General features: G+C 41.1%; 1 protein-coding gene across 1 annotated transcript in view; it reads left to right on the forward strand.

The window, feature by feature from the left end:
- ALK (ALK receptor tyrosine kinase) overlaps window positions 1-23,747 on the forward strand; it is a 318,128-nt gene that overhangs the window by 59,655 nt on the left and 234,726 nt on the right. The window contains exon 2 of the mRNA XM_049833894.1: window positions 22,882-23,001. Coding sequence (XP_049689851.1) covers window positions 22,882-23,001 — 120 coding nt within the window. The remainder of the gene's footprint in view (window positions 1-22,881; window positions 23,002-23,747) is intronic.

A 23,747-nucleotide genomic window follows, 5' to 3' on the forward strand; every position in this document is an offset into this window, starting at 1 on the left:
CATGCCAAAAATAATTGATTTTTACCCCCAATCAGTCAGCTGAATTGCTAGTGTGAGTGCATGTATATTATGTGCATATATATGTATATTTATGTTTTTTTCAAATTTCTCAAGGCTTGAGAAAATAAGGTGGTAGGAGTACATAGAAACATGAGTGAGGGAAGTAGCATGACTGGGTTAATCCTGGGTGTGGGGGAGAAATCCTACATTGCTAGTCAGCAGAAGAGAAGTTAAACTACCCACATTCCTGAGGCCTCTGTCCTGAATAGCCATCGAATCTGAGGCTCAGGAAACTGCTGGTCAGGCTCTGGAACAGACTGGAACAGCTGTGCTCAGAGTAAAACCTTATTTTTTTTCCGTGGGGCTTACTGTAGCTTTTTTTTTTTAAAAAAAAAAAAAAAAGGAAGATCTAATTACTTAACTGATTTATGCCCACCTCATGTACATGTAATTAATGTGAAAGCTGTAAGACTACAGAGAACCAAACTGTTGGCTATTGTATATGTTAGATTGTGTACATACTACCTTTCTGTTTTCAAATCAAGCTTAGCATCAACGAGATTTCTGGTCAAAATCAGCAAGATTTCTATGTTGATCCATTTGTTGCATTCAGAGAGTGTTCCTTCTACCACCTGAAGCCACCAGAAAAAGCTCACAGTCCTGCTTCCAGCAAAATGTTGGAAAGTACTGATTTTGGCATCTACACTTGCTGAGCCTCCCTATTTCTCTAGCTAGTGGGAGCCTTTGAAAGGGGGAGGAAAGCACTCCGCCATACGCACACACAGAAATTAGTCTTTGGTTTTAATATCTCTTTATTTTTGTGTGTATGTAGAATGACACAGTGAAGCAGCATTGGTAGGAGTTCCCGTGTCTCTCAGCCCTCCTGTTTTGCAAGAGCTCTCCTTCATCACGTAGTAGTATGTTTTGTCAGAGGGCTGGGCTGACCTAACAGGGTTTTCAGGGAGAGCTGCCACCAGGATGTTCCTTGGGTGCATGCAAGCACCATTAGCTCAATTCTAAGGATGCTAGTTTGTTTTGTTACTATGGCAATAGCCCTGAGTAGTCTTTTGAGGCATTGGGGAGCATTGAGCCTGTGTGCTACCCTATCTGCTGTAGCCAAAACTGGACCTATATGAAAGGAAGATTGATGCTGAAGGGATCTGAGGAAAATTGGCAATCATATTAGTAAAAAAACCAAACCAGGTCTCGTTCCTGTGGTGGACAGGGTTGGAAGTCCAACAGAGGTTTGAACAACTTTCAGAGGAGTGGCTGCGAGACTGCGTCTAGCGTTAGGAAGTACAAGGTTCCTTCAAGCAGATCTGCATGATATTTTGCAGGCAGATGAGAGTGCATGTGCTGGTGTACTTAACCTGCTGGTGGTTACATGACCACAGGAAAGCTCTACTCATGTGGAGCCGGTGTGCACTGCTGAAAGGGGGAATATATTCAGCTGTTTGGCACTGGTAGCTAAGGCTCTGTGTCATCACTTTCTCACCTGACTTAGGGCAGGCAAGGCAAGGTGGGTTGCAGAGCAAGTTCACACCTGCCTGCAAAACACCAGAAGAGCAGATCCTTGAATGGATCTTGCTAGTTTGAGAGCACGAGTTCGCAGGCTCCTAGCCATTTTTCACTGTCTAAGGGGTTCAAAGAGGTGGTAAACCACGTGAAAATCCCTTTTTTTCTAATTAATCGCTACACTGTGGGGAATTAGGAGACTGAATTAGTTCCCTAATATGCCTCTGCAAAAGGAACAATCCATATACTTTTGATTTTTACATTAGTCTTCATTCTTTTGCTGTCCTACACACTTCAGGTGGAGCATTCTGGAGCAGTGTTTCAGTTTTATTACTTTTCCTGCTTTATGATATTTGTGCAAGCTAAACCAAGTTTAGGAAAGTAAAAAGTGCCTCTGTGTTATTGTGTTGCTTTCTGGTTCTCATGTGCTAACATACCCCTGGAATGTTTGTGTTGCGTGTTCCTTAAAGGAAAATTTATTGCCTGGGTCCCTGTTCAAACAAGTGAGATCCTAAGAAACCTGGAGCTTTCCAGAAGAGCTTACCTGCATAAATGTGATTGCAAGACTGGAGCAAATGTTCAAGTGCTACCCTTATGCCATCTTTGTATGAGGAATCCTGTATAATTGGTTGTGGAAATCTGGTGAGGAGCTGGCTGCGACCCTTTCTGTATGAGTGCCACCCAAATAATGGCAATGAGGAGGGGAATGTGCTAATGGATGTGAAGCATATGAGAACTAACTCCATGTTAGTCACGTGCTGAAATAAACATGAGCTACTGGGCTGCTCCAAGTGAATCTGTGTGGGATGTACAAAGCTCACTCTGTTTAGATTCCTCTGAAAAACCAAACTGCAGCTGGAAGAAAAAGATGGCTCACCTATGAGTCCAGTTCTGTGTAACATTCCTGGCTAATCTGGACCCAGGGTGCATTGCAGTCCATGCAATGTCTATGTTTTCGTGTGCAAAGGAGAGGTGGTCTAGAGAGGAGGAAGAAACAGCAAGAAAATGCTCCAATGCAAATAATGCTGTGAATTTAGTTAGAAGCAGTATCAGCAACCTATACTGCTATATCTGCTCCAGTTCATCCATCTCTACTTAACAGGCTTGTGTCTGTTAATAGAGTTATAAGATACCTCTTATCTGATGATAGTAAATACCCGATTGTTCTCTGTATGCTTAGATGTTTTCAAATTTTTGGCTATACATTTTGGACATATGCCTGTTAAGTAGTGTAAGAAAAATGTAAAGTTTTAGCATATCCTCTTTAGTTTTTGCAAGCTTAAATGATGGCACAAAATACATGCCAAAAGAGAAACAAGGCTTACATGGTTACGTGATTTGTAGAAAGTCACCACAGGCAGAAACAGAAGTGAAAGCCAGAACTTGGAATACAGTAAGCCCAGGAGTCTTGTTCCCAAGCCCTTAACAAGGTTTGTCTGGGAAGGAATGAGTTTATCTTCCCTATGTTCTAGGTACACATTGGAAGATGGAGTAAGCTTCTATCACATTTGCTTTTGGTTTGGTTTGTTTTAAAAAAGCAGTTGTTAACAGTTGTTTTACTGTGTCTCTCAGTTTGGTAAACTTTTTATTCACACCCTTAGGAGTAACAGATACTTTGTGTACAGAGATGAACAAGTGATTGTAGCAGTGGCTTCTTAGTTGCAAGGCACTAAAACATTATGATACTCATTTGCAGTGTTGTACAAATAAGTTAAGTCTGTTCACCACATTGCCCAATGCTAATGTATTTATATGACTACAAATTCCATTACTTTATGCAACTTAAAGGACAGAGGACTTTGCCAGATAAGGCAGAAATCCCAGAGCTCACTTATTAAGAACCTGATGTCAGTCCAGAAAGGGATGGTATTATCTTGTCTTAAACATTCAACAAACCAAAGCTGAACAAAGGGGAAAATAACGAACTCAAGATGGTTTAAGTTCTGCTTCAGGGCATAGGCAGGTTGCCGTAGAAAGGTAGAGGAATAATTGTGTGCTAAGCAGACCTCATCTCTGAAACAGCCATAGCTTCGAAAAGTAATGATACAAAACTCAGACTATTCTTCTTCTACTCACTGAAGTCTTACATGCTGCAGGAGGTTGTTCTAGAGATAGTTTTATTGGAGATTAGCTTTCAATATACTCCCATAAATTATTTTTTAAGACAGTCAAGTGGGGCCTGGAAGTTTCTATGGTAGTCTTCACGTTAAAACATTAACATGAGGGAGCAACATGAAGCCAGGAGGGCTGGTGCAGAGGTAAGGAGCTCTGGAAAGGCAGATTTAGGGATCTTTGGGCAGGCAGTTTGCTGTAAGCAAAGCTGATGCCTCCCAACTTGGTTGCAAGTGTGTGGCTCTCACTGTGCCAGCTAAAGGTCTGAGTTCCCCAGCTTGCCTTTTTCCAAGCTCTGCTAAGCACAAGGTGGGACTAGAGAATATGCATGCAGGTATAATATTTTGCAAGTCCTCCAAATGCCTCATGAGCCAGGGTCAGTGTAGTGGGGGGGGGGGGGGGGGAAGAGAAAGAGGGAAACAAGTTACAAGGGTAGTTTAGAATTGGGAGGGATTCATATAAGCAAAAATGGGAGTCATGTTTGTTCTTCCTGTATCTCAACTAGAACACAGTCACAACCTGGGGGAGCTGGAGTTGTCAAAGCCCCTCTGAAAATGCCTCTGGGTGCCCACTGCATCACTAGGTAGTTAGTGACACCCAGTGACACTTTGGCACCTCTGTCTTGCTGCAGATGACATACTGTCACTTTTGAAAAATCCTTTCTTTGTGAATGAAGATAAGGACTGGCAGAGTGTTTTAAATTTGTGTATTTATTTTCCTGGTCGGTAAAGAGAAGCCTTGAAAGAGACTCGAGAGTGAAGTAGAATAATCAAGCAACTCATTGATCTAAAGTTAATCTGCTGCAACTGCCTCAGCAAATGCTAAAAATGGTCTCCTTTCCTCCTTTCTATAACTGAGGAAACCACTTCTGCCAATATCCCTCTAACACCAGCAGCCCTTGGCGCTTTTGTCAAACACGCTCTGTGTTTGAACAGATCAAATGAAACTCATTTGTTGTTATTGTTTAAGATTAAGCTGTACTTATAGAATTACTGTGGCATTATTAGGCCAGTTTCCTAGAACACAAATAGAATGAAAAACAAAAATAAAAAAGAGTAAATTCTGTTTATTTTTTTTGTTTTTAAAGCTCAGTGCTGAGGTTTGAGTCTCTGCTGTTCTCAGTAGTGAATTATACAGTATTGTATTCTGCAAAGAAGAACCATGAAGCTGTCTTAAAAACGTAATCGTTATACAAAGGTTCTATGTAATATACAAAGCATTCAAAATGTTCCCCAAGTGCTTTGAAGGTGTGTTTTTGGTGCAAAATAAGAGCAAATAATGCCTTTTAGCTTTGGGCTGTGATATGGAATATGTACAAACATGAGCAGGTCACTTAAACTGACTATCTGCTGCTCCATCTGCAAAATGAAGCTATTGAGTGCCTCAAAGTACCCGGGGAAGCCAGAAAAAGTATCTGTAGGCAAAACGTTTTGGTGCTGACCTGCTGGGATTCATGCAAGCTGAATTTTGCTTTTGTGCTTTCACTGATGGAAAGCATTCAAAATAGGTTTTCTACCAAGCCATCAGAAGTCATAATTTTCTTAAATGAAAACTCATCAGTCCTCTAAGTCATCTTGAAAATGCGCTATGGCTCACAACAATTGTTTTCATAGAATCTTAGAGCAATTCATGTTGGGAGGGAACATGAGAGGTCTCTAGTCCAGCCTCCTGCTCAAAGCAGGGCCAACGATTAATTCAGACCAGGTTGCTCCGGGCTTTGTGCAGCCAGGGCTTGAAAACCTGCACATCCTGTCTTGGCCCCTGTCCCACTGTTGTGTCATTCTTCCAGGGATTTCCACCACCCCCACCCCCCACCTTATGTCCAGTCAGAACCTTGCCAGCTCCAATTTATGCCCGTGTCTGTTCTCCCACCACGCATCTCTGCAACGAGCTCAGCTCTACCTCTCAGTCACTTTCCCCTAGGTACTGGGTGGCTGCTGTTAGGTCCCCCCGAAGCCGTCCCTTCCCCGGACTGAAGAAGCCCCAGTCCCACAGCCTCTTCTTACAGGGCAAGTGCTCCTGCCCCGACCAGCTTGGTGGCCGCCCCTGAGCTCCCTCCAGTTAGCTGATGTTTTTCTTCTACTGGGGGTCCCAAACTGGATCCAGTGGTCTAACGATTGCTGAGTAAAGGGGACTAATCGCTTCTCTCAATCTACTGTCTGTGATCTTCTTGATACAGCCCGGGATGCTGTTTGCCATCTTTGCAGCCAGGCTGGCCCATGCCCAGCCTGCTGTGCCCCTGGGTCTTTCCAGCAGAGCTGTTCCCTGGCCAGGCAGTGCCCAGCCTGTGTCGCTGCAGGGGGTTCCTCCTCCCCAGGTGTGAGGCTTTGCATTGGTGCCTGTTGGATTTCACAAGGTTCCCGTTGGCCCATTTCCCTGTCCTGTCCTTGTCCCTCTGGATGGCAGCCCTGCCCTCTGGCATACCAGCTGCGTCCCTTGGTTCGCTGTCATCCACATACTTGATTTGAAAACAAAACTTAGTCTAAGTAGAAAAATAAATCTAAGCACCAGTGGCCTCTATTCATCCTCCATGCAATTCCACTAATTTTTCTGAATTTAGCAAGAAGTTTCTTTAGGAATGTTTTACAAGGACAGTTTTCCTTGAGTTTAAGGAAATTTACTAGTCTGCAAACCTTTCCTGCCTTTGTTTTCAGCAGTGAGCGAACTTACCCCTCTAGCTTCTTTAGATCATGTATACCTGCTGGATCACAACTTTCTTCAGTTAAAAACAGAAAAGCAAACAAATATTACATTCCTCCTTACCACCACCATTTCAGGATGAAGTGAAGTTCCAAAGAATATTTGTTCTAAAAAAAATAATGAGCCAAGTCTGGGAAAATCAATACATTGACAGAAGAAACTTTGTTTCTCTGATTCTGCCGGAGGATGCAGGCATTAGGTTGTATCCCACTTGGTTTTAGGTTTTTTACTAGTTCTGAATTGCCTAGAGCTCAGCCACTAGTAAGATACTGGTAGAGATAATGCTTAAACCACACAGAGGATTGTTTTTGTTTCTTCAGTAAATTATATCCCTGACGTTTAGCCAGCACATGGAAGCTTTATATATTAGCAAAATCTTTGGCTTTTGACCCTACAATAGCTATGGATTGTGCTGGATTTTTGCTTCCACTTCAAACCAACCTCGCAGGCAGGTATTGTAGGATGTTTTGCTCTTGCTGCAAGACTGGAGCATGCTAAAATCGTGAATGCCACAACATCCTGATGAACTCCCCAAATGAATGTAATTCACTACCAATCTTAAAATGCTATTCTACTCTAGAGAATGACTATTCAAAAAAGGTCCTTATTTAATCAATAGAGTAACTCCCCGTGTACATTCAGACACATATAAAATCTGTTAGTGACAACATGATGGGTTTTATTGCTTTTTACTTCTATTAGCATTGCAGAACCTATTCAGCTTTGAGCAAGCTGGAATCTCCACCTTCCTATGCTATATCCACCAAAAATAATAGCTGGCACAGCACAGAGGCTCTCAGGCACCTGAGTGCTATCAATAATGGTGCTGTTAACCCAGGTTCTGGTGAGTAACCTACCCTGACCACTGAAAGCACAGGGACTGCACAGGTTTTACTGAGGCCATTATTTCAGTTTATGGAGGTTTTGCTACTATGTACACTGTACAAGGACAGGAGAAACCCAGCTTAACTCTGATGCTAGGTTGTGTTTGCTCGTTAGTAAATTATGGCATTTTTCATTGTCCAGCTGAGTACTGTTGCTGCATTAATATAAAGTCCCATTGTAATATTTTTACACAGCTGATTCCTGTGCAGTAGAGTTATATTAAAAATTGGGAGATGTCATTCAATTTTTAAGGAAGCAATCATTTGGATACTGATGTCCAACACCTGCAAAACTGGATGGAAAAAGAGAAGAGAACCCGTGTGCCTGCAGCATTCTGATCTGTTTCTGTGGGTGGTAAAGATACAGCTTGAATCTATATTACCGGAAAAGCAGCATTATCTAGAAGAGAGAGGAACTCAATTAAGGGAAAAAAGAAGAAGGAAAAAAAAAAAAAGCCAAGCAGATTATCTTAAAAAGTTTAGATGAAATTCTGAGCAATCTTGCTTATTTCATCCCATATCAATTCTGATTGTCCAGTGTGAAGGTTTCACAAAAATAGACTTAAAAGTGGCAGTTTGGATTTTGATTACAGTGCTGTAATTGACCTGCCGATGGTGACAGGTCTGTGATAAGTCCTTTTTAGACTACAATAGAAGTGGCATCATACCCTGCAGTTACTGCACGTGAGATGATACCGATCCCTCCAAGCCAGGGTTCCAGTCTGGATTTTCATTTTGCACACCTCAAAATTTAGGAATGTTTGACTGGAGGGGTTTGACTTAGTTTCACTTTTAGTGGATGCTCTGTAGGAAGCTTCCACCTCTAGCTGGTCACTGTTGAAATGGCAGGTTAGGTGCTGCTGGAGATACAGAGGCCAGTGCCCTGAGAAGCAGGACAGACTGCATTTTGGAATAGGAAACAGAGAGGAAGGAGGGAAGTTCTTGACGTTCTCACAAGCAGCCCAGATGCAATGGTCAGAAAGCAGAACTACTGGCAGATTAAAACTGAAGAGCGGGGGAAGTGAATTTGCAGCTCAGGCAGTCTGTACAAGGAGATAATGATGTTAATTCCTGTGAGTAGTGAGCTGGATTCTGATCAACCTTGTGCAAGCAGGTGTACTCCAGAGATAGCAAGGAGCAGAAAAACAGGTTAATTGCTATTTTTAGCAATGCAGTGAGGGCAGACTGGACAAGTTAGCACTATTTCCCTGATAAACGTTAGATTGTGGGTGGTCAGGGAGCACAAGCATCTGAGGTGGCAACTACTAATCGAAAACTCTGCGTGAGCTGGACAGAGGCAGGTTTCATCCACAGGAGAACATAGTCCCTCACTGTGAGAATCAGTCTGCTCCTATACCCTGCCCATCCCTTCAGTGTCCTTCAGGTGCTCCAGACCAAGCTTTGCCTTGGTGAGATGCACCTGGCTGCTAAATGCCAGGGGAGACCTCCCCTCAGAGCCAGTGCTGCCTCTGGTAGCAGCTCCCAGAGCCAAGAAATTAATTCCCTCTCGATGGCATGAGAAATCCTAGGTCTCCTGCACTCAGTCACGGGGCAGGAGCAGGGATATAAAAAATGGCAGGGAGAGAGCCTGTCCCTAGTACTTCTCTTGAGTAGAGGAAGGGAGGGGAAGAAATAAAGCAAAACTGAAGCAGATACAGCCAATTCCTGAAGACTGCTTCTAGCAGCTCGGAAGAATGACTATAAGACGTCCATGAGCAGGAGGCCATGATGGCTTAGGGACACGTGAGGCAGAGGTAGATGAGCACTGAGGAGAACCTGGGGGGAAAGAGAGGATGCTCTTGGTATTAAAATATCTTACTGGAGCCCTTATTATCATCAAGATGTGGAATAAGTGTCCTAGAGAAAACAGGACCCTGACCACGAAACTGTATTGGAATTGCCTTGATGACCAGGTAGTGAAGTTAGTGATCTGGTAGTAAAAATCCTCTTACCATGTTCTGTTCTTTTACATCATCTGGTCACTTCTGTATAATTCAGAAACTTTATCAAATTATTCATACCCTCTCTTTGCAAGTTGCAATGTGTCCGTAGGACGGTGGCCTCTCTCTCTATTACCTGCTCCAGTTGTCCTTACAGACTTAAGATACCCTGCTGAACCAGAGCCTCTCCTGAGATGAAGTTATCATGGGAGAAAAGCATGCTCCCTGTTTTTCTTCTTGCCTGGATTTCTTTTAGTAAATGGGATGGAAAGAAGGCTGCTTACCCACACAAAGTACTTTTTTCTTAGGGAGGAGTACAGATACGTGACTCTCAGATCTATGACACATCTTCTGAGTGGGTTGCATCTGGGGCAACTTTTGTCATGTGCAGAGTGGGACAGTTTCAGTTTGTGCCTAGAGCCTATACAGTCGTCTCCACAGCACACAGATTAGAGGGGGGAAGATGCTGTAAGACAGCATTGTGGCATGCAGCTAATAAATGCAAGACAACTCTCTACAACAGTTTTGAATAACAAGTTACTTAATACAAATACTTATTCTTCATGTAATCTTATGGAGTTTCCCAGAATGTCTCAGACTGTAGTCCTGGGTAATGCATAGTCAGTTCATTAATGAATTCTGGAGGGCTGACTGCTAAGGTGATACTGGCTGCCATTTATTTCTGCTTGCTGAGCTGTATGAAAAGAACCTTTAAAATACCCCAAATCCTCACCTGATAGTTTCTGTGATTGCTAATACTGTCATTGACAGAGAGATATTAGGCAGGCCTTGGAAGAAGTTTGTAAAACTGATTGTTTCAAAAGACTTCTCCCAGTTCAAAACCAGAAATTATGAAAAGGCTGAATGCTCTTGCCTCCCTGATGGGATGCAAACTTACAGAGTGGATCTCTGCAGCTCCACACACGCCAGTTCAGCTTACTGCACTCAGTGATGGATCAGCTGCTTGCACTGTAAGACAGTTAAAGGAGTGGCTAGGACTACAGGTGCGGGCAGCTTGTAAACAGAAAGGCCAGGGTTTTTTCGAAGGAAAGGAAGCTGTGTGTTTTTCATTCTGAAACTGCCTACCAGTGCTATCAAGGAAGGGTATGGATATAAGGAGCAGTGGCATCATTCTGGTGGGGATTCAGTCTGTTGTTGTAATTCCCACCGTGTGTTGTGCTGTCTCTGACACACAGCTCCCTCACTGTCAGTAAAAATAAATATCCATCTGAAGTTTATAGCCAATAGAGAATTCCTTTCATTTGAATTTTTTATGAGTTTACCATAGCTGTGCTCATTCTGTTTTGCTCTCTGTTGAATTTTCTAAAAGACCTCGTTGACTCTCCACGAGTTTTTTTCAGACTGGCCAAGCTGAGTGTCTTCTCCAGTTCAAGGTCCCTGTCAGGGGATTCTCAGAGAGGTGCTCTGGCAGCTGCATAGCAAAGTCATATCTTGTCAGATGCATAAGAATTAGAATTACTTAAGTTGTTTTCTAATGGCAGGTTTTCCATCAGGAAATATCATTTTGAAAACTAGACTTCCTATTGGAATATATCAATTTACACAAAATGCCGAGGTCTTTTTCAGTCTGGGAGAAAGTAAAAATGAAATGTTTTGACCTTACCACAATGAAGCATTTGCATCATTTACTTCATTTGCAACTATACTATAGTATGCTTTACTGTAAAATTGACATGAAACACTTAAATTTTAATTCCTTTACACAAAAGCATTTGCTCCCAAGCTGTTTATCTAGATAAGATTGTATTTCCAGGAAACTTCAGGTTTATTCTTGTTCATTCCAACATGTGGAATGCAAAGAAAGAGAATTCATGGAGTTTCCTGCAAAGCAGAAATTCAGATTGCTGCTCAGATCCAGCACCTATTCAGTACCATGAGCATTTGAAAGACCAACTGGTGCATAGCTGGAGTACCACACAAAGCAAACAAACAAAAAACCCCAAGGGCTAAAATCTGTTCCCAGTAAATATTTGAGTAATTTCAAAGTATTCATCAACTGTGGTCTGTCCATGAACAATTTGCAGACAGCCAAAAAGTGCCAAATTTCACAAACAAAATTCATTGCAAATAGTTTGCCTCTTCACTGTGACTGTGATATGTGTTACTAAGAAGCCAACTGTTCTTAAACAAGCTTTTTACCCTCACCATAGTAAAAATGGTATGTGAGGAGCAGGACAAAAGAGTTTAAGGGAAATTATATTTTGACAACCTTGCTTAGACATTTCTTCATAAAAATATTTACTGCTTTTTGTCCAAGGATACCCAAGCCCAGTGAGCATCATTACTTCCATTTTAGTAGCTGAAAAAACAAGGCAAAAGGAGAAACTACACAATTTTATCTTAGATCCCATTGCAGATAAGACGACCTGGGAATGAAATTAGCTCTCTAGAGTTCCAGTTCACAAAACACTATCTATGGGATGATAAGTTGGCTTTTATTTATAATGGGTATTAGTGTGGCGCTCATCACAGGAGTCGCTGTATAACTCAGAAAAATTCAACTTACCAGTTTCCATAGCGGACTTACAATAGAGGTCTCTATACTCTTCTAGATGCATAAAACGAGGCATATATTGCAAATTGTTTTGCAGCATTTGGGGCTGGCAGTGGAAAAGTAGTGTGAGGCTAGCAGTGCTGTCTCAGCCTTTTCTGGCCTCCTCTCTCTTAATATGTCGCTCTTAACATCATCTCTAAATTCACCTTTAGAGCAACTGCCAAAAGTACTTTGATTTCAAGACATGCACACAGATAAAACATTCCACACTCAGAGACTAAAGGTAAAACTACAAAAAAAAAAAAAAAAAAAGCCCCAACACTGAAGCAGCTCACTGAAGGCAGCTGGTGATGATTCCTCCTTGATTATTGCTTAAGAACCACTATTTGCAAGCACCTTATCCCAGGAGGACTTTCTTGGGAAAAAGCCATGGGAGGAAGTCTTCTTGAAGAGGTGTCATCTGTCATGACAAGTTGCCTGTCCTGATGAGTCTGGTGCTGAGACCACATTATGATGACTGATGAGGCCATCCGGAGCAGTTAACTCAGCCATTTGTAATAATTTCTCTTACAGGCCTTTCAGTAGTCACTTTGGGAAATTCTTTTTGAACAGTGCAGGTTCTAGGGGGAAGAGAAGTTATTTCTCTTTTGCAGGAAAGGATTTAGATAGACATAAAGGTGGGGGAAAATGAAAAACAAAAATGGGTATAAAATATTTTACTGTTCTTCTGGATATTCCTGCAAGGCTGTTTTGTTTTATTTTTGTGTAGATTAAGGCCCATCCACACTGTCTCTGTTCCAGATGCACAGAATTTCACAAGATAGAGTGAAGTCATTTGGCAGAGACAGGGCTGGACTATGTTGAGGAGAAGGAAACAGTAATGGTTGTTTTCAAAACTTCGCTACCGTTTTGCGATGTGAATTTGAGCAGGTCATTTAATCCCATGGTTTCTTAGTACCCCTACGCATAAGAGTTGCATAATTCTGCAACAAATCCATCATGTCCAATTTTTTCCATGTGGTTCATGTCTTCTACTAGTTGTTTTACACCTCCTTATGTTTCAGCTCCTTAGAGGCCAGCTTTTCAGCCCAGCCCTTCTCACCAGTTTTGCCACATCTGAAGAAGGCTGTAGCAGTAGGTAGGAATATGTAACAGAGTTTAGCTCTGCTTTTCTGTGATAGGCAGATGATAATAACCTGCCTCTCCCTACGCATCTTGGACTGTGTCTCATTGAGTATCTGGATGGTTGTCTTTATATCGGAAACCAAATATAAGGCCAAGTAGGACTTCACCAGAGCATGGTTTGCAACAGCAGAGATAACCTGGGCCACCCTGTCTTGAGCTGGAACACCATCTTTTATATCACATAACTGAACCGCTCAGTTGCCATCCAGCAGAGGATAGTGGTGCCTGGTGACGTCAGCTGCTTTACAACATCACTCATCTCTCTTATGTGAATGCTGAGGATTAGTTAACATTTAAGATCTTTGGAAAGCAGCTATACAGAGCCAAATTGTGCCACAGTGGTTAAAAAAACCACAACAAAACACCATCAAAAAACCCCCAACAACTAAAAAAATCAGGGTATCTCCAGAGATACTGCTTCTCATTTTTCTTTTGCACCTGAAAAACAGAAGTATGAGTAATTTCCCTTTTACAGTCTCTACTCATCGTCAGCTCAGAGGTGTCTATCTGGGTGAAGACAGGAGTTTCTCATGCCTCGCTCAGGTGCTTTATGGCCTTCGTTTTGGCAGCACTTGCAGAACTTCCTTGAGAAGTACTTTCACATCTAAATACCCCACAGTTGTAGTCAGAGATGCTGTCCTTTACCTTAAGCAAAATTAAATGTTGCAGTGAAAATAGACAATATAAGCACATTGGCATCTTTCCCAGTAAAGGGAATATGAAGTAGTTTTTATTGTTACTGCCAAGACAGCTGTGTTTTAGATTGAAATAGTCATCGCACCCTTTTGCTATTTCTAGAAATAATGCGGCTTGCCTACCAGTAACAAATGTCTAGTATTTTCTCTGGTACCAAAACACCCTGCACATTTGTTGCTATTCTGCAACACTATATCTTAACAGAAATGCCTAATGCAGCAAATAAATGGTTTTAGCCATACAAATGGCAGGAAATTCGTAACTGTCACTGCTTCACAGTTTGTGTCTGTTGTACATATGTAGGGCTTTGTATAATTCTTCAGAGTGTTCACTTCATGTTTTGATATGGCTGGCATATTTTAAAAGTTTCTTCCTCTAAAATGTCGTCTTTGGATTGCAAGGTTTCAGAATTATTCCGTGTATTAAAGCTGGACAAAGCCTCTGGAGCTGCAGTGACCTTTCTAAAGGTGTTCCCTCTGTCTGCGTGGTACAGTCGAGGCACAGTTTCTATGGGAGACCACTTCAGAATTTCTGCCTCTTTTGTATGGGAAATCTCTAGTTTTTGCCTGAAGTTCCTGCATTTTATTTCCTTTGCTTGTGGCCTATTTTAAATGTGAATGGGTGGGGATGTCTGATTTAAAAAAAAGCCCCTGGATTTGTATTTCTATATGTGTGACCATTATTGAGCGTTCTGCCAAGATTATCTTTCACATGCGCTTGTGCAATAAGCATAGAATTTCCCTCCTTTCACAGAAGCAATAATAGTAATAATGATAGTAATGAGGAAAAATAAGGCTGACTTATGCCACTGCTGCTGCTTTCTTCCAAATAACCAGTATTTACTGGCCACCATTTGCAGCTGGCATTGTCAAATGGTTCCAGGCAGAGAAACAAGGCTGGCTTGTGCCTGAGGTGGGCTTATGCCAGGTGGTGGATGAGTGACTGTTCTGGACATTGCCCCATGCTCTTCAAGGAAGAAGGGTGGTGCACATATCCAAAAAGCTTTTTTTCACAAAGAAAGGGATAAAAGTCGCAGTAGTATGGGATACAGGGAATGTTAGCTCCTGGGGAAACCTGGATAAATCAGCTGGAGTGAAGTAAAGGCACTTCCCAAATGAACTCAGGCTGAACTGGGACCTTTAAATTGCCTCTTGAGTCTGTATTAGGAACCATAGGAAAAAAGTTTGTCCTTCCTTCTGATATGCACTATGTGTGTGAAAATGAACTTTGTTTCCTCTCCACCCCCTCATCCAAGCTTAATGCTGCAATGCAGTGGAAGAGAGGGTTTTAAATGCTCAGGTCATGTGTGACTGTAGACGGGTTTGAGTTGGGCGGCAGGCATTTAGTTGCTATATATGAAAGAAAAAAATGTTCCCTAAACTTCGCTACGAGTGTCTCTAGAGCCAGAGGTACTGACATGGCATGAAAGTGTAGGAGGAGAAGTGAGTTACCACCATTTTCATCCCGATCAAAGAAGTAGTCTTTAAAATGTGATGCAGGCTGCCTGCTCCGAGGGTGAAAAGCCTCCTGCAGACCACAAAGATTCAGATCTGCACCAAAACCTTCAAATACTCATTCCCCTGACTTTTAAATGTTCAGGGAATTTTTGCCTGTGTCTTTGTCCATTGCCACTTAAGAAATAGGGAGTCAAAAATAAGTGAGCACTGAATGCCACACCTTGAAAACATGAGACAGATCAGAAGGCAGATGTTGAGAAAAATCTGAGCTTGTATTAAAATTTGCAGGGACTGCGGGCCACTGAGTATCTAAATAGCTGCAGCTGTGTTAAAGTGTTAACTGCTTAGTAGTTTAAGTTCGTATATGCATTCTGATTTAGTACATAGTCAGTGTAGTACAAAAGAGGGTTTTAAGTGTATAAAGAGCAGGAGGTTTTTTCTGGGTTTGTTTCTTTCTTGTTCCTTAATCCCACTACTTAAAATGATACAGGAAGTGTACAGATCTGATGAGAGACTCCAACTGGGTGTATGTGTTAAATATGGAAGTAGCTATGCAGATATCCAAGGTAAAGGCACTATATAGTTTGAAGTCAGTACGTGTGATGAATTATTAAAATGCTGTCAAAACAGCTTTTTTTTTTTTTTTTTTCTTGGAAACCTGGCCACTACTCTCCTAGAGGTTATGTTAACTGGGAAGAGACTAAGAGAAAGTACATGTAGAGGAGTAATCTGAGACATGCAAATAGCTGGACACTGAGAATATGTGGGATTGGGACCCCAGTTGTGATGGATGAGAATCATACTGGTATAGCATATATACTGGTATAACAATCGTACTGGTGTAGTATGGTGTGTATATATAGTATATATACTGGTATAGCAATCATAGTGGTAAGCAACTGCTCTGAGGTCCTTTGGACAAGGAACACTGTAACGGAGAGTCCTTCTAGGGGCCAATCTAGCAGGCACTGGAAGGGCTCCCTATGACTGCAAATGGAGGAATTCTCTAATGTCGACACACGTGGACCAAATGTTAATAGTGCCTCTCCATTGTTTTGTTGGAGGTTTTTCTAAGCTACAGTAGACAAATACCCCAGACAACAGTGGAAGGTTCACTTTGGTTTTACATGGACAAAAAAAAATTCAGAACTTCTGCAACCTGAAGTACTTTAGTGTGCTTTATCAATTCCATGGACTTTATCTTGAGCTTTCCTGCTGCCTGCAGTGTCTGGAGGTCTGTCCGTGCTGCAGTAAACGGCTGGGTGTAATGGCTTCTGGTTTTCACTGCATACCTGGTCACTAATTCAGATGCATTGGTTATCAGTCCAAAGACAAGTATTGCCCTGTGTTGAAATACCACAGCCCCACAAAGTCACCACCCCAACACTCCTTTTCCAGTTGTGATCCTAAAATATCTAAAACCTGACAGAATGCACAAGCATCCAAAATTCAGAACACGTGTTTGTACATGGAGCTTTGCTGCTGAAGGGCTTTTCCCGTTTGTTTAGCAAGGCTTCAGGTTAGACAAGCAGGAGAAGCGCATCCCTTGACACTGTCCTGCCAGCAGCCTCAGCTTTTCAGGGGACAAAGCAGAGCTGAGAGCAGTTCAATTACTAACACTCAGTCCTTTGTTTCCTCTGTGTTGCCCACAGAGATGCTTAATTGTGCTGTAGAAGATTATTACGGCAAAGATCAGTCTACTGTTGGATTTTTTAAAGGTTTCTTGTACGCACGCAGATGAGTAACAACTTTAAGCCGTTCCTAGTCTGGTCTGTAATTGAGACCCTGAGCTCTTTATCAATGATTCATTGCCATTTTGTGGTGTCTTACGGGGCAGGTCTTCAGCAGCTGCAGAGCATCTGAGATGCAGTAGTATGCTCTAGATGGCAGTATATTTTTAAACTATATTAGTTGAGCTGGGTAGAATATAAGCTTGGTCATTTTAATTGTTTTTTTTAATGCACTTTGCATGCCACATGGTTTCAAAGTAGAAATTAAAATAACTTCTTAGATTTTACAATATACATGCAAATACTAAGAATTCACAGAAAGCAGCAGAGAAAACAGTATTGTTTTCCCCTGCATTTTTAACAGGAAAAAGTGGATTTTTTTTTTTTTTTTTTCCCTGTAATGGGCAGCAACACATGATACTTTGTTAATATTTCCCTGTTGCAATGCCTTGGTGGAATTGTAATTTGGGTGTTTGCTGCTCCTCTTCTTCCAGAGCCGAGGTCTGCTCATCAGACCACATCTCCCATCTTAGCACAGACTCTATTTGCATCAATAAATGTCTGTGGGTTATCGTAGTTAGAAAAGAATGGGCCTGTGGAGTACCTATTTGGTGATTGAATCAGTTAGTTTTGAGGCATGTGGGTTTTATCAATCAGAAGTTAATATTCCCTGTGAAAAGGAGATGGGAAAAAAATACATTGCTAACAGAAAGGGGTTAACAGAAAAATTTAAATAAGCCTTACAAAGACCAAAAAAAAAAAACCAACCCCAAAAAAGTAGTGAGGACCAGAAGGATAATGCAGTTGTTGAGTTAAATACAGTTTTATTAGTGACACATGCTTCATGTACAGGAAGTGTACGCTATTCCCAAATTTACTCATCAAGCATATGCCAGTCAGCATTGTTGATGGCTTCCATGCCTCATGCAGTACGTCTGACTGAATCCACTATCCACAGGTCTGCTACAGCCCACTAAATGCAAATTTCTTCTGTGCAGCAATCCAGCACAGGTTTGGTGACACACATACTATTGTTTATCTGCTTTCAATATGACATAAAATCATTGTAACATAATGCATTATTAAATATATTTTCCAACTGAAAAAGATAAACTTGACAGACTGTCAGCGAACATTTTCATACTTTAGAAAAGGCTCGTAAAAGAAACCCTGGAGTACATCCACCCATTAGTGTAAGAAAAGCTCACCAACTATTCAGAGCAAGAAACTGCATGGAATGAGCTTGCCCTTTGCCTCGTTCTCCAGCTTGACTATAACCAGAATTTGAATTTTGCTTCTGAATGTCATTTAGACAATAATTTGTATAAGCATAGTTGAGTCTATGGACTATTCACGAAGTGTTTACTTGGGCTGTTTGTTGGTTTTCGTGCTGCTTGGTCACCTTGATATAATGTGGGGTTTGCGCTTTAATGGATGACTGAGTACATTTGTAGATGGGAAGAGGGGAAAAATGAAAGTTTCTAAGAGGCTGTATGAGTACTATTAGTGTGATTGTGAGGATCAGTTGTGAATTTGACAGCTTATAGGGAATTCTCAGGCAATCTTTTTCCCCTTGGTTGCATCCTTTTACCCCTCAAAAACTGAAACCAAGAACGTTTGTAGAGACAGGAGCTCAGGAATCTTTTATCAAGGACTTACCTCTGGGGTGTATGCTCTCAGGTAGACAGAGGCAAGCCCAAACATCTTGCTGGTCATAGTCAGCCAGGGTTTCATAAATCCCAGGGTCCTGAGAGCTCTTTTGCAAGGCGGAGATGTTGGGCTTCAGGGCCCCGCAGTGTTGGATCTGCCTCTTCCCAGGATGTCCTTGGCCTGCCTCTGGTTCATAGGAGAAGTCTGCAGAGGTTTCCACACCTGGGGCAGTCAGCTGCCTGTAAGACTTCTTTTGTTTTGTTTTAATGAAACAAAGTTGCCTTGGTCCCGAGTAGATTTGGCCTTTTTTTTTTTTTTTTTAACAGGGAAAAAGATTACTGTGTAATATCCTTTCTGTGGAAAATTGCTACCTTTTACTTCAGAACTGGAATAACCTTTTCTGAAATGTCAGGCTTTCCCAGAGATTGGAAAATCCAGATCTTAATGGAGGCTGTTTCTAAACACATCATTGTAATATTTGCTAGTAACTATGCTATTGATTGCTGTTACAAATCAGAGCCACAAATACTACTAATGTTGATTTCTGATTTCCACACAAACAAATATGAATGATTCTGAGATATTTTTCCAGATGTATATGTAGCTGAAAGTACACGTTGATCTCAGTTATTAACTTACACATCTGTTGCAACTGTAAAATCTAGAGGACAGGTACATGCAGGTTTGTCACCTCAGATTTACCACTGAGAAACTGGGAATAATACAGCTCAGCAAAGAGAGAAAGCTTATCCATAGAGTAATGAAGCAATATCCAAAGGTAGTAATAACCAATATCCCATTACATGTAGATGCACTTTTTGGTTAAAAAAGGCATGGGTGTTTTGATAAAAATTCAATTACATTTCTGCACTGCACAGAACTTTAGAAAACCACATATGTTAATTGCTGGGGATATTTCTTCCTTCTTCCAGAAAGTGAAAAAAGAGAGGAAATCCTGTTTGTTTAAAAATGACCCAAATAGAAAGCTTTTCTTGTTGTTCCATTTTTATGTGAACATGAAGGGTTATTATATTAAAGAGTATTTTTCATTAAAATAATACATAAATATTTTATTTAATGAATTTGTGGCCTTGAGGCTTGACTTCAGTACACATGAACTATTTTCTATGTTTTTTACCAAAACTCTTGGTGAGCTGAACGAATTTCACGTCCCCTAAGGAGATTCCTTTGCACAAGTTTAAAAACAGAAATGTCAAATGTTCTCTTCAGGTGCATGTTTCTAGCTGTGATGAAGTACCTTGGGTCAGGATTTGGCCCTAGATATTCCTTTAGGCAGGAATATCAAAGAAACCTCTGTTGTACCTTGCCATACTTCTGGCTACTAAAAATGGAGCTGTCAGCTTCCAGTTGCTAATCCATTAATTTTTTTTAAAGGTTAGGGTTACTGTTGACAAGTGACAGAGTACCCTGGTACAAACAACCAGAATGGGAGGTTAGCATATTTATAAAGGAGACAAAATTTTCTTAGTGCTTTTTGGCTTCAATATGAATTGTTTTGGAGAGGGGAAAACCCTTTTATTTTGTAAATTGGCTACAGCGTGGTCTACATTTGCATTACCCTTGCTGCACAAGAAGCATTTATTTAGCTGATACAGTCGTCTGTAATTACCTTTCTGGACGTAAAATGCCCTGGAGGTTGAAGAGGAAAGGTCTCTCCTTTTCCTAACCTATAGCTCACTCTGAAATCAAATCATTCCTCACTGTGAAGAGTAGCCTCTTGGCTATACAAAAACCTTTTACCCAGCATCTTTCGCTGAAGATAACTTAATTGGGAAAGATTCATAACTTCTGATACAATCTTCTTGTCTTCAAGTTCAGACCAGTAGCCCAAGCAAATCATTTGAGATGAGGTTCCAAAATTAATCCTAAAGAATATGAGAAAAAGGAGTTAGTAGGTTAAATGAATTGAACCGAATCTATTCTGTTCTTTAAAAATAGAGAAAAACTTTCAATTTTTATGTTATCTCTTATGCATCTGTTGTTGCTGATAGAGGGGAGGTTCAGGTGCCTGGACTGTGCTGTCTTTTCTGCTTAGATGTTCAACGTCATTTTTTATCTCAGTTTACTGCATATATTGGTGACAGAGGGAACATTTCCACTTAGCTGAGGCTGAAGGTAGGCATGATTTCTGAAGAATGCAATGTGTAGAGGCATTTTTCTGAAGGTGAGGAGGGCCAGGGAATTTGGGGTACCACAGCTGATCATCGTGTTACTGATTCCCAGGTAAGGGTGGTCAGGGTTGTAGCAGTGATTTGAGTTCTGTGGCTGCAGCATTATGGAGAGAAATGCACCTCAGTGGTTTTCTCTCATATTATTTTGCCATGGGAATAGAGATGGGGAGCAGGTCAGTTTTTCAGGTTTGTGTGAAGTTTTCACAGGATTGCAACCCCAAGGCTTGGCTCTCTATCAGTACTAAATGCACAACATCTGCATTTGTTTGGGTCTGTTAGGGGTAAAGAGGCCCCAGAGTTCTTCTCTGTGGAAACATGTGATCTGTGTTTAGGGTATTAAATCATTCCCCATTTTGGAGAGTCACTGGATACAGATGTTCTATTACAGGGATATTGATACTGGTCAGACATGTCACATCAGGCAAAACACACATTGCTTTTAAAACCAGCTTATTTCAGGAGCTTATTTTTTATTAATATTCTTCTTTTATTTATTATTTTATATTAGCATCGAAGTGAAGCACATTTGTAGAAGAAAATTTGCTTTTAGCAACTCTTGTAAGTGTTGTAATGAAACCTGACATTATTTGCAACAGCCGGCTGTATCAGGGACTACTGAAAGATATGTCAGCTATGTCTTGATGTTAGGAAGGAAAAGCCAATATAAAGATTATTTCATAGTTACCTATCACTTCATCACTCACAGTTGAAGGCAGGACACTAGGTTTGATACCCACCCTCATAAATCACTGGCCTGATCTTCTGTGTCACTACATTCCAGACAACAATAGGGGATATTTAGTTACCGTACTGCAACTTAGCATAGAGACCAAGTTTAATTGAGCCATTAGGGATATTAAATTTTTTCCACTCAAGAATGGCTTACAATACAGCGTGAAGTCCATTCTTGTCTTGAAGATTATTGCTCTAAGCAATGAGCAAGAGTTACAGCTCTTACATAAGAATGGTTAATTTTCTCTTGGTTTTGCTATTGTTACTCAGTTACAGGAGTGTGCTAAAAATGAGCTTGCACTGAGAACGAGATGGGGCACAACTAACACTTAGTATTTAAGCTTCTGACAAGTCCCTCTGAAATGTTCGAGTTTTTCTTCAGTGGAAGTGGGAAGCAGGGCTAAGCAGAGCTTTAACAGAATCAGAGCAGTGTTTTCCCCAAGGCTTCAGCAGTTTACCTTGTTTACTACTATGCTCTTAAATGTGTCTTTTATTATCCATTACTATTTATCCATTCAAGAGTACAGTTCTTCAGCACTCTGAAGGAATTATTACCCTTAGTTAGTTAATTCCTACTGTTACGGAAAGTTTTACCAAACTTTTTATTGAGAGGTATTACCAAATTGTTTTGCTGTTACAACAAAGCTTAGCGTTGCACCTAAACTAAAAAAATTCAAGCAAGCAACTGTAGTATTCTTACTTGGCAAAAATATTATTTAATAGATCAAAAATGTACTCTTTCTAGCTGAACAACAAATTCTTTATGGCTTCTGTGAGAAATCAACATATCAGCAATCCAGAGGTTTATTTTGTTCCATCAAACAAACCTCCCAAACACAAGTTTTGCCTGCCTGTATTTCTACAAAGTTAAATCCTACCTTTTCCCTGAGGACCTCAAAAAAATGAGATGAGAATACTCAAGATTCTGTTATCTTCAGAAAATCCAACTTAAACATTCACAGGGAAAATCTGTGCTTTCAAAGCTCATAGAGTTCTGCTTTGCTCATTGACCTTGTGTGTTATTTCAGATACTGTTTCTCTTTGCACCTCTGATATCATCATGGTCTTGCAGAGTTAGTGCAGGTTTGTACAGATCCTCACCCATTCTGGGTCACTGTAGTATTCTAATCCCCAAAAGCATCTTTGAGATGCATTGGGTTATTGAACAGAAGCTGGGTACATGTTTGCCTGTTCCATGTACAGGATCTCGTCATGCTAACCAAACTTTAAAAAAAAAAAAAAAAAGAAAAAAACCTGAGGGACTGAAAGGTCAAAGAGAACTTAGAATCAGTGTGAGATTAAACTTGACAGCTTTTCTAGGTGATGATAATTTTGCAATGTAAAGCAATTAATCTCCTGTCTCCCTGTGTGCGCATGTATCAGGAAGGAAGAACTGACCAAGAAGTAGTTGAATATTGGTGCTTATTGCATATGGTCTATAAAGCTGTTTAAGATCTTTGCACTTGATGTGTAGCACACAAACAGCTACATCATACATAATGTTTGTGTTTCTTTCTTTGTATTTTGGTTTTTTTTTGTTTTGTTTTGGTTTGGTTTGGTTTTTTAATGAAAGGTCTGACCACTTCGGATCTCCCAGCAAGCAGCCCTCCTCTTCCTCCTGGTTACTCTGCTTGGAACTTGACCTGGGTCATGAGAGATACATCCCCTTTCTTCTCCCATAGAGGACGACACAGTGAGTAGCATTTATATGTTATCCTCAAGAGGCTGTAACTAACTGCCTAAGGATATTGGTATAATACTGGAGCAAAACAACACAAGTCAAATGATTCATGATAAATTTTATGGTTATTATCCATACTGTCAGCCCCTGAGGGCACTAGTAAGCCTTACTGCCCCTTACCAGCTGCCCCTGGGGCCTTTCCCCACTCTGCCCATGGGCCCAGGAGTCCCATTTCAGCCCAGCCCAGCCCAGCCCAACGTGGCCTTGGGCATCGCCATCTCTACAGAGGTACCCAATGACCTGGGCTGCTCCAGCTTGCCCCGGTCCCTCAAAAACAAGGTCCCAAACTGTAATATTTGAGTGGTACATTGGAATCCAGCAATATTATAAAGACAGGAGCTGTGTACCAAACTTACTTTTTCTTGCCATCTCCTTTCGTAACTCCCATCCCTTCCACAATCTGGGAATCTGTTTTCGTCCGTTCTCTGGTGTGACCTATTTACTGACTGTCCATAGCCGTTCCACTGTGAAATATGATGGTTGTAGTTAGGACTGGACTGCATAAGGCAATATCTAATATGCAATCCAGAAAGTGACTGAAGTAGAATATATCTACTATATATCTACTACCAGTCTCTATGAGGGGAGATAAGGTGCTGAAAGGCTAATAAGATTTACTCACCCCAAGCCTGTAATTATCTGCTTGAGGGAAAAGTTTGACCTACCTATATGAAGGAGTCCCATATTTCTTCAAATTT

This window comes from Accipiter gentilis, chromosome 30 (genome assembly GCF_929443795.1).
Source record: "Accipiter gentilis chromosome 30, bAccGen1.1, whole genome shotgun sequence".
NCBI classification, from domain to species: Eukaryota; Metazoa; Chordata; class Aves; order Accipitriformes; family Accipitridae; genus Astur; species Astur gentilis.